Below are 11,964 nucleotides of genomic sequence, written 5' to 3' on the forward strand. Positions count from 1 at the left end.
TTCACAAGGCAACTTCACAGTGGTGTTGAACACGCCTTTTGCTTGTGTTAAATCTAGTGAGGTTGAGGTCGAGGGCTCTGCAAGCAAAGCTGAGAGTGGAAACATGGTTGTATTTGGGGTCATTTATTATTATTACTGCAATACATGTTTTTACATGACTAATGCATTATGTATTTCATTGGCAGATACTAACATGGTATGAGGATCAAGATCCACATGATGCTGTCCGACAGTCCTTTTAAAAAGAAGAAAAGCAGTGAAAGTGAATAGTAGGGGAATATTGTACGCCTAAAAATTATGCCTGGTCATGCTAGCTATGTTTTCAAAATGAGTAGAAGCTTTCCCTACAGGGAACCTAGATGCATGAGATGAGAAATCATTGCAGCTTACATCGCATTTTTACCGACTTCATGGATACTCATTTGCGTTGCTTTTTACCACAAACACGTTACAGCCTGCAAGACAAGGTAACCATGTTGGATGTCAGCATTAACTTTGAACGGTTAACGTTTTTGTAAATCAGCCTGCGTCACTACTATTCACTGAAACGTGCTAACTCATCGCACAATTCAAGTTAGCCTTTTACTCCAAACGCAGTCTTCTTAAATATATTCAGACACTTGCATACCATCACTGCACTCATATTAATCGCGTACCTTTCCTCTTTAATGCCTTGTTGGTCCACAAATAGTCAACCGTCTAGCGCAAAACCGGTCAAACGCCGAGCGAAAATTGCGATTAAGGATACAAACAGTTCGATGGACCTGGATGCCCCAAGATGAACCGGTTGCAGCGAGAGACTGAATGACACGCCCACACATTCGAGAAACAGTCCCAAAATAGAAGCAGTCGCTCGAGTAACACAAATAACGGGATTCCAAAGCACAAAGAACTGAAACCCTGAAGATAATGTCCAACACGGGCAAAACACAGAGGTAAAGTCTGGTGACTGTGACTGTGACTGTGCAATGCTCCTGTGTTAAAGACTCTAGGTTCTTGTTATCAGTGAAGCGCGCACACTTTTTCACACACGCACATGCACACACACAGATTTCTCTTCTCCCTCTTACGTCATTTACTTTTTTACCATTTAATATGTTTCTCTGCACTTCCTGCACTCTTCACTTTGCCCTATGTGTTGTGTTTACAGTTCACATAAACTGTTTCACCTGTATTCATTATTCCCTGCTGTATATTTCTTAAGACCATACTGTTGTGTTGTATATTTTGTGTAAGTACACTGACTTTTTTATCTGGTAAACAAAAAATGGAGCAATTCAGTGTGTGAAGCACGAGCAGTGGCGGCGCCAGAGATTTTTTTCTGGTGGTGCTATGGGGGTGCTCGGCGTTTTACTGAGGGTGCTATGAAATTAGGGTGATAGCATATGAGTCTCATTTTTCTCTACTACAACACCTCCCCACCATATCGTCACATATGTTTACACGTTTGATCTCTAACGCGTCTTTGGGGTACATAAAAAGCGCCATTCAAATCGATCGTATTATTATTATCATTAGGCTACTTCTGACGGACGCGCACAAAGCCGCGTTCATCTCCGACGGTCAAAATGGATGCAGCATGTTATAGATAACGTAATCCCAAATACTTCACTTACTTCAGTGTGTGGATTAAAGTTTGCGCCAGATGACTACCAGGGCACCACTACCATGTGCGACAAATTAAACTAAACATACCAAGTTCAATACACTTCTAACTAAAGACGCACAAAACTATGCTTAAAACATCCCTTAATTGTTTCCTAATCATTTCTGCCATTACATTGATGATCTCATTCTGCACGTCATGGTGCACATACTTTGCATTTGACAGGTTGTTATCTAACTTTTTCTGAACGGTTTTATCAAATTTTCCAATTACAGATAGCACCTCGCGGAAATTACCCCTGTTTGCTGAATCCTCCTCTTCAATGTGGCCTCGCTGTGAGATCCCCTGACAAGCAGTGTAGCGCAAGCTTTCCACAACATTTTTGTAATATTGGTCTTTTCGGACCATCCTGGGCGTTCATGCTTAAAAGTCACCCAGGGTGCTAGCAGCATGGCTAGCAGCGCCCTCAGTAGAGGTGAAGGGTTGACTTGGACCAGGACGTTCCTCTTCAGAATCAGAATCCAATACCTCTTGCATTTTTTCTTCCTCTTGAACATCTTCTTCAACTCGAGGAAATTTGCGGATCAAATACCGATTCATTTTCGTGATTTTGTGAACGCTTGACTTAGAATTGACCGATCGCGAGGATTACTGTTACTTAGCCTACTACTCATTGAACAATCACGTTCACGCGCAACGTGTCTGTGTCGTGCTACGTGAACAATCTGTTAATTTCAATCTGTTATTTTCTTTTGTGATTAAAATATTATTATCACACAATACATTTTATTAAGAACTCAGAATGAAATTAAATAACAATAATAGACCTAAATAAACCATTATTTTCTTGGGGGTGCTATGGCCAATCTAGGGGGTGCTCTAGCACCCCCTAGCCCCCCCCCTGGCGCCGCCACTGAGCACGAGCTGTCACACCTAGCCTGACTGATGTTAGACCAGGGTACTGTTCGGCGACGCTCGTTAAGTGGTTTAGGGAGCTAGATTCCAGGCTAAAAATAGAGGACGCCCCTTTATCGAGTTCAGTGAAGCAACTTCTGATAAATTACCATAGTAACATATCGCTTAGCACTAACCTGCTCCAGGGCAGGCTAACCAAAGTTTAGCTGGCTAAACTTGCCACACCCACGCCAAAACGAGGGATCCCATTGACAAGGAGTCATATTATAGTTTGATTAGCGTAGGAAGAGTTCTTTGCGATCGCCAAGAAGATCCATTTTTCTATGATGATGAGTTCTTGTATGAGCGCTACCGATCCAGCCGGCAAGGAATATTTAATTTAGAATACCTTCTCGAGTCATTTATTGCATACACCACCGTCGAACGCCTTCATTTTTGTAATGTCGGAGAACAAAGCACTCATAATTATATGACAGTGGTAGCCTATTAGTACAGTTGAGACATTGGTACAGTTGATAAACCCGAAATAACTTTCATGCACAGCCTGAGACGTGATTTTTAGTTTGCACATGAAAACAAACGTTTTCTTTGATCCCAGGAAATTTGAGCACATAACCCATCTCCATTACGGAGATATTGGCGAAAGTTGTTTAAGATCTTGATTTTATGTCCCTTCTACAATTACGATGTTATTAACCATACGTCATCAACAAATGCAACTTACATCATTGCAAACGTATAGTTTTGCAAACGTGTCTAGTTTTTGTGCAGTAGTGAATAACATCTACCTCAGTTTACTTCACAGCATATCATTTTTGTAGAAAAGGTGGATGCATGATGAGAGAGAAATACACACAATATATTTTCATTGCTTCAATGTATTGAATTTCTTATTAATACATTTACATTAAGTCATTTCGCAGATGTTTTTATTCAAAGCTATTTACAAGGAAATGTAAAACTACAATTACTAGGGAGGCGAAGGGGTTCAAACCAGCGAGCGGTTGCATGCAATCCATGAGCTCTAATCACTGCACCAAAGTTACATATTCGACATCGAAAAAGATATCACAACTTAGACAGCCTATAGACAGTTTCTTATATTGCTGTCACAGCCGCGGCAGTGTTGAATTTTGACATGATTATGGCAACTTACATCATTGCAAACGTATAGTTTTGCAAACGTGTCTAGTGTTTGTGCAGTAGTGAATAACATCTACCTCAGTTTACTTCACAGCATATCATTTTTGTAGAAAAGGTGGATGCATGATAAGAAGAGAGAAATACACACAATAGATTTTCATTGCTTCAATTTATTGAATATCTTATTAATACATTTACATTTAGTCATTTCGCAGACGGTTTTATTGAAAGCGATTTACAAGGAGATGTAAAACAACAATTACAACGGAGGCTAAGGGGGTCAAACCAGCGAGTGGTTGCATGCAATCCATGAGCTCTAACCGCTGCACCAAAGTTACATATTCGACATTGAAAAAGATATCACGTCCTAGACAGCCTATAGACAGTTGTGGAATTTTGACATGATTATGGTCTTGAATTCTTCATAACACGTTCATGGTCATATCCTGCCTTAGCGGAGAAAAAAATGAGTCTTTTTCTTTGAGTTTAGACTATTGTAACGTTAAAAAAAATCATGGTTTTGGTGATCGACCTTTCCTGCCTTTTGAAGCAGGACGTGCACGCGCAATTTTTAGCCTGGGACAACTTAACTCGACGATTAAGAATTTTAGCGCACGTCGCCAGACCGGCTTGGCCTGTTCTCATTTAGCGAGCTATATTATCTCATGTCGCGAGCTAAATTAATTATCTTAGCTTCAGTTGTACGCCGAACAGGGCCCAGGGGGGTATTCCAATTACGTGGTTTGGTGAGTAACCCGGATAAGTTAACTCATAGTAAGTAGTAAACCTCCTAAACAAGGATCCCTATGGTTTGTTTTGTTGAGGAGGTTTCCCACTTACTCGGAGTTAACTTATCCGGGTTCGTCACTAAATCAGCCTATGGGCCCCCACCTCCTCCACATGGGCCACCATACTGGGTGCAAGGGCATCAATGGGGTGTGTTACAGAACAAGAACAGGGTTGGGGGAAGAGGCAGAGGCCGAGGGGGGTGCTGCGGGACCATAGCATAATGCAAATGACACGCCAACCTGTTGGCCAAAAAAGGACACCGGTCCAGGATCTGCCCCCAGAGGAGATGAGAGGGGGAGCCACTGATGAGCGAACCCAATAGTCCAGCCTCCTTATCTCGGGGTGCGTATGATAGATCGGGCCTAGAAAGTCCTACGGGGGAGGGTCAGCTTGTGATGGAGATGGAGAACCAGCCGTACGTCAAAATAATGGGTAAAATAGTATGGTGATGGGGGACGCTGGAGCAAACTACACCTGTGTAGGGTGAACAGAGGCCAAAAACGGTCTCGCACAGGGAAAGCAGCAAAGATAGTAGGATTTAGGATTGTCAGGACAAGGACAGCTAGAATCATTTTTTGCTCAAGTGTCAATTCAATTGAATGAGAAAAAAGTTAAAATGCCAATCTTAATTTGAGAACACACAGATTAAATTAGACACTCAGCCAAGTTGGGAGGGGGAACCTCAGATAGTGGAAATGAATGATGATGCCCGGAAGGGCAGAATACAGATGCTGAGAGGTTCAACCTTACAGGCCCCTAACAGAGGAATAGGAGTTACTTTACAGGGTGGATGACACAGTCTGTTGTGTGAACGAGGTGGTGGAAAATTATGATTTTGGGGGAAAAGGGACAGAGGTGCATAAGAATGAACCGACAGTCACACGTCCACGACCGACGTTCCAAGACCAGCACCTGCTGGCAGAAGAGGAGGAGCAGATATAAACCATTGCTACCCCTGCGCGCTGGTGTCCTGTATAGGACTGACTGCCCCCTAACACACTACCAGCACACATGCAGGGGAACACACAAAGAAAGAAAACACAGCCACAGCCTTTGGGACACAGTGGGCTGTGACGCTTGCCCTGGTCATGCCGATATAATCTCCAGGGTGAATTCAATAACATAGTGAGCCAGCAGTCATTTTCAAGAGGAGACCCACTTCAGCTGGTTTGACAGCAACTTCAACAAGTGTCTTTCCTTTCCCAGGCACCTTTGCTGGGACTGGAGGCTTGGATGTCTGAGTGGGGCTGTGAGAAGGTGAATTCTCCCCCTCCTCACTGTGGCAAAAAGGGATGGTGCCCCTTTAAGACTGTTGGACTCCTCCCCCATAATGGTGGGTTCCTGGCTCACCTGATGCCAATGATTGCACTAATCAAGACGCTGTGGCTGTGCCCTATTTAAAGGGTGCCTAATTTCATGTGAGGGAGATGGGCTGCGAGAGACAGGCATGAGAGGCCGTGAAAGGTTTGAACAAAGAAACCACTTGCTTGATGTTAGGTGAAGTTGGTTTTGTATCTAGATGTGTGGATACTGTTTTTGTACCTTGTCTTTGTGCCTTGTTTTTATGTCTAGTTTCTGTGCCTTGTTAAATGTGCCTAGTCAATGTGTTTAGTTCATGTGTTTATTTTGAGTGGCTAGCAATGTACCTAGCTTTGAGCTAAGTGCGTGGGCCTAGTTTGGGGCCTGGCTTTGAGCCTTGAGAAGGTGCCATTATTTGGGCCTAATCGGCCAAGCAGGTGCCCAGGGTGCCACGCACTTGAGTTCCGAGGGGTACGGCCTGAATGTTTTTGTTTGTTTATTTTGTGGGCACTGTGTTGGGGTTTATAGCCCTGTGTAAATATATATATATATATATATTTTTATAAGAAAACCACAATCTCCTGTGTAGTGTTTCCCCCCTCAACTTCACCCAGTCCAGTCGCCACATCCCAAAAATAACGTGGGGTGACCATCCGGTCCTTCACAGGGGCCATCTTTTCTGGAGAATAAAAACAAAACAAAAATAATATTTATGTTGTTGGAACACACTCGCAGTCTCGTCAGACATGCATTTTTCCAAGTGACATTGGTTGCAGTAGTTGATTTATTACCTAAGTCATTTTCAACAGCCCTTGACATTTTTATATGTTTTAGAGTGGGTAGCATACATCTTTTTCATATTGAGAACCTTCTAGTAGGCTATGAACTCCAGTTTGGTGGCTGATTTTTTTAAAGACTACTTATGATATGATTTAGAGATTCCAGGAAAACACTTAATTACAATACACTACAATGGTGGTCCGAGAGCGGAAATAGCCTAACACCAGTGGAGAGGTGGACCGATATGCTTCACTGAGCTCAAAAATAAACTTTTTGAGATCAGTGATATGCTTGCTATCAAGACAGTGACTCACTAGTGCCTCTTGAGGTACAAAGTGGTATGATAGCGGACGGAGTGGCTCGAGTCTAGCTAATTAGCATGCTAACTTCAGCAGATATCCGGGCAACATAATGCATTGGTGGTTTTTACATTACGTGCAAACAGTTATTTCTTCACATGCTGTCGCTATTTTTTTTAAATGTTTTAAACTAAAATTATAACATTTTGTAAAATGTAAAGCATTTTCATGTCTTCCCCAACTGATTGGAACTATGTACTTTATTTTTAGCTTTCATATGAACAGCACCGCTGGTGTAGTGGTATCATGCAAGATTCCCATTCTTGCGACCCGGGTTCGATTCCCGGGCGGCGCACTTGTTTTAATTTAATTAACATTACCACACTTGTTGTCCAACAAGTCAAAGAAAGACAACGACAACATGTAATGGAAACAGGAAACCTCAACTCAGTTCCCTGCAACACAGCTGTAGACTCACTCACCTTACGTCTCGATTGGATTACTTGTTGCATGGCAACGTAGCAAGCTTCTATCAAGGAAGTGAAAGATTTCCGACAAACTACTAGCAACCAAAACCTCTATGAGCAGTCTACAACATTGCTAAAGCAAGGCATAGGATATGTTTTAAAACTACATTACGACTAAGCAAAACATTTGTAAACTGTGTATGCAACTTCGATAACTTCAAAGTGAACTTCAACACAATCTTACATTATCTAGTAATGAGAAATTTGGAAGCTGAGGGTAAGACCGAGTTCGTGGCTGACTGTCACTGGTGCTGCAAAGATGAAGATCCAGGTCTCAGCTGTGGAAACTGCCAGTCTTGTGTGCTTTCTTCAACACTCCTACGGACCACACAGTGGTTTTTTAAGGCAGGGGAGTTGGCGAAAAAGAAGTTTCTCACTGGTGTTATCGCTCGGTGCGAAAACTCCGGTATTCTTGAAAACATCAGTAATGTCTTGAAAGTGACAATGGGCAAGGACTTTACTTACGCAAGGTCCAGAGTAAAACCAGGTCTGTCTGGAGACACATCCCACTGCTTCTGCGGTCCAAATCGTGCTCTGGACCCCGAAATACTAAGAGAGGAGATTACCCAGACATGGGATTGGTTCAGCCACAGTTCGAACTGGACCAAATCGAACTACCTCATGGGAATTCTGTCTCTGTGTGAAACGGAACTCCTTCACATCCTTGGGAACTTTACACATGTTCTGCTAGTCAGAGAAAAAAAGTGGCCCCTTACTATGAGATCAGGTGAGGGCGAATTATGGCAAAAAAATCAGCTATAAAATAATGTATTTTAAAGCATGCCTTAATATTTGTGATTTTATTTTTTACAATGACCTAAATTACATTTCTGACGACTTTAGGTGACCTGCAAGATGAAATCACCTCAATACCAGAATCACATTATTCATTCAGCTCGGAAGGAAATCCGGATTTGGAGCTGCTCATTTGTGCCAGCTCTGTGTATGGGGCTGTGGACCTCCCATACCACTGTCAGGACGATGACGTAATGGAGACTCCCAGGGACACAGGCTGCGGCTCTCTGACCAGTAAGCTGATACAGCAGTGGGGGGGACAGTTGGATCCTGATGATTAATCCTGGATGTTGATGAACATTTCTTAGCTGAATGCTAATCATAGAGTGTCGTTCACTTATTTGGAATTTGTGTGATTATTTGGTTCTTAATTTGCACCTTCTGTGCGCTCTTGTGCTCTGTGTTTGCATCTGCATCAGTTTATTTGTGGTGAACGTGTGGATTAATTTCCCTGCGATCCCTGTGTATGCCCATGTGTCTCGGAAACCAACGTGAGCAGCAGTGAGTGACAGTAGACATAAGGAGGCCAACTATGCCGGCTACAGCGGGACCTCTGGGTGTGATGATGGTGGAGATGCCAGCGATGCAGACTCGGCCTACTCAGATGACCCTGCCCTCATGGTTGTGCCGAAGTCCGCCAGGTCCCTGTCAGGAGTATGCCGCTACCGCGACTTCATCCGTCGGCTTCCTGTTCAAATCAGCAAGACGATTCTAGGTACGGATCTCTCTCTCTCTCTCTCTGTCTCTCTCTCGCTCTTCTGCTTTCTTTTTGTCTCTCTCCCTATGTCTCTCTCTCTCTATGTCTCTCTCTTTCTCTATCTGTCTGTCTGTCTGTCTATATTTTCATCTGACTATATATCTAGCTGTGCATGTGTGAGCATTGTTGTCACATAGAGGGCATAAACTTAATATGGGCTGTTGAAGTGGCAGGGTGATTTGTCATACCCTGTGCTGTGTCTTTATATGGATCAGACATTTCTTTGTTTGTGTTTGCTACAGTGTTACAGCGATCAAGGCTGTGAGTAAAAGGTCTAATATCATCACAACACTAAAAACAAGTTAGTACCAGGAGCTACGTATAACTGCTGCTCTACAGGGAGTAAACCTCGCCGTAGTAACCAGTGCAGATCACCCTGGAGATAATGATGCAGTCAGGGCTGGAACAAAAAGGCTTTGTTCGTGTGGCAGCCACTCTTCACTCTTTAAACCCCCAGAGGAATCTGACTCACTGCTGGAATATGGAGACCAGACAGTATGTTACTGTTAAACATATTTGCTTTTTCACATCACAGGATAACATTTTTGGCATCTTGATGAGCTTAATGAGCAAATGCCTGGATCATCCAGCCTAGTCATCAAACACATTGGGCAAAGCGTATCACTGTATCGTGTAGACATACTGTACATGGTTCCCTTCTTTGTGTGCTCATAATAACACTTTGCTGATGTTGAAGACTGTGTTTCAACAAGGGAGGACTGAAGTGGGGGCCACTGTTGCCCTGCATTTGCAAGCATTCTGTAACACCATAGTAGTGAAACCAAATCTTGGAATACTAAACTGTTATTACATCATGGTCGCCATGACAGTGTAATGGAACTCTTTGGCACCAGGGTCAAAGTTCTATTTGATGCCTCATACATACATCTCTCTCTGTGAACAGTGGTTGGAGCTGAATATTGTTGATGCATTTTCAAAAATAAGTAAAAAGAGAAGAAAAAAAAGCGAACCCATGTCTAAGATGGCAGTGAGCCGGACCCTGACTGATGTAAGGGTATGTGTTGCTGCCTCTCCCAGGCCTTCTGGATAACACCTCCCTCTACAGCTGTCTGTCTGTGTCCCAACACTGGCGATACCTAACCAAAGAGATTCAGGAGGAAGACTGTGTGAAAAAGCTTCTAGAGAAAAAGGTCATGCTCCTGCAGGTATGTTGTACATGATGTACACAAGTAGAAACTCAGGCTGACAAATAACATTATAAAAACCAGCAGCTTACTTTGATTTGATGCTTGCCCCATGGGATTACATTGTATAGCCGTTTTGCGGTTGCTGGTTATAGCATTCTAACTCAATACTGAACTGATTTTGTTCGTTAATTGTCCTTAGTAACAGTTTCAACCCAAAAGGATCTAGAAATTGGGCCTAGGTTAAAACAATCCTGAAGTTTCCCTTTAACATCTGAACCAGTTCAAGTGTTGTGTCTCTCTCTGTGTGCCTGTCCACTCAGGGGAACACAAAGGCGGTCAATCCCGCCTACGCCAGGTTCCAGGATGTGCTGGTTGCTGTTAAAGATGAGGAGAAGTTCATGTACCATGGTGACTCTTGCTCGCGATCTAGAAAGGTAAGCAAAAGAAACAAGAAACGAGAACAAGGGCAGGGTGATTTATACTTTGTTCACATATCTTCTGCCTTCTCTTGTCTTTTCTTGCCTTGTCTTCTGACTGATTGAAATATGGATGTGTTGAGTGGAATTATCACAACACTATTAAGGAAGAATAAAGCCACAACACCTCATTTTTGGACATGAATGCATAAGATAGACAGGAAGATTACCAGAGAGGAAATTACCAATTATTTACTCCATAACAAGTGCAATGAAAAGATTAGAAAAGTATAAATAATCTTTTAATGATTAGTCCTTGGAGAAAAGACAAATAAGCTTACGTTTTTTTTGGCAGACTCATTTGTCCAAAGCGAATTAGCACAACATTGAAACTTGGTTTCCTTGTTTCAGTATCGAAAATGAAATTTTACCTTTACAACATTGTTGGACATGAATGAATATACATACAGACAGCCAGTAATCCTTACAGTTATTATCAGCTTCTAATTCATATCAAGTCTTATTAAGAAAAGTAAAAATAATAATAATAATGGTAATAATACGAGTTAGCTAGATCTAAGCGTGCCCTAAGTAATCATTAGCCTTATTATCAGGTTCACACCCATATCAAATGTAATGAAGAGATAATCATAAAAAGTAATAATAATGAGAATAATAATACGAGTTAGCCAGATCTGAGTGTGCCGTGTGCCCTCCTGCAGGGCAGGACGTTTGAGGCCATCTACACCGGTGTTATCACCAAAACCGTGTCGATGGAGGAGCGCAATGTCTTCTGTGGAACCTACAACATCCTTCTACTCAAGAGCAGGTGAGTCAAGCCCATAGCAGTTCAGCACCGTCTGGGTTTACGTCTCCTATGAACAACGGCGAATGTCTGTGCCATTCTCCAGGGGTTCATTAATAGAGCTGCATTACTGAGTTTTCTGGTTAACTGTACTTAGAAATCACATATTTTTAATTCATTTTTATTTATACTGTATCTTTACTATTTTGACAATATATGGTTTGGTTTTACCAAGCGGGTAAACAATTCAGTCAGGATCCTTGTGGTGGGAATGTGCCCTACCTTTCTTTAATGCCCTCTAAAAATCTGCCATGGAAAGCTGAACTCCCTTTGAACTGGCCTTTGTGTCGTTGTAGGGAGGACCCCTCGCGGGTGACACACTACGCGGGCGGCCAGCTGGTGGCCATGGGCTCCAAGGACCGCGTGGTGCGCCTGGTGGACGTGGTGGCACAGAAGGAGGTGCTACCGGCCATGCACGGGCACGCTGGCAGCATCCACACCGTGCTGCTCTGTGAAGCCAAGGGCATAGTCATCAGTGCCGGATACGACCTCAGCATCAGGTCCGTATTCAGGCCCAAAACAAACACATACTCTGTGTTTAAATATGGCACATGGTTACAATTATAATTACTTTTTATCCTAAGGCTGTATGCACTGTACTTGCAATCTAGTATGCTGGATTGTC

At 42.8% G+C, this 11,964-nt stretch overlaps 1 protein-coding gene and 1 long non-coding RNA gene across 2 annotated transcripts in view; one reads left to right on the top strand and one right to left on the bottom strand.

The window, feature by feature from the left end:
* On the bottom strand, nucleotides 1–447 carry LOC308362031. Its single transcript, XR_013968568.1, has 3 exons — nucleotides 391–447; nucleotides 194–235; nucleotides 1–89 (listed from the first exon to the last, which is right to left on the bottom strand). It is a non-coding gene; the product is annotated as an uncharacterized lncRNA (long non-coding RNA).
* Nucleotides 448–7,553: 7,106 nt separating this feature from the next.
* fbxw10 (F-box and WD repeat domain containing 10) overlaps nucleotides 7,554–11,964 on the top strand; it is a gene marked incomplete at both ends in the record, with an annotated part of 10,173 nt that continues 5,762 nt past the window's right edge. Inside the window, 7 exons of the mRNA XM_080835537.1 lie at nucleotides 7,554–8,085; nucleotides 8,202–8,387; nucleotides 8,653–8,868; nucleotides 9,949–10,076; nucleotides 10,379–10,492; nucleotides 11,197–11,303; nucleotides 11,636–11,839. Coding sequence (XP_080691663.1) covers nucleotides 7,554–8,085; nucleotides 8,202–8,387; nucleotides 8,653–8,868; nucleotides 9,949–10,076; nucleotides 10,379–10,492; nucleotides 11,197–11,303; nucleotides 11,636–11,839 — 1,487 coding nt within the window. The remainder of the gene's footprint in view (nucleotides 8,086–8,201; nucleotides 8,388–8,652; nucleotides 8,869–9,948; nucleotides 10,077–10,378; nucleotides 10,493–11,196; nucleotides 11,304–11,635; nucleotides 11,840–11,964) is intronic.

Source organism: Sprattus sprattus (assembly GCF_963457725.1).
Source record: "Sprattus sprattus genome assembly, chromosome: 3".
Taxonomy (NCBI): domain Eukaryota; kingdom Metazoa; phylum Chordata; class Actinopteri; order Clupeiformes; family Clupeidae; genus Sprattus; species Sprattus sprattus.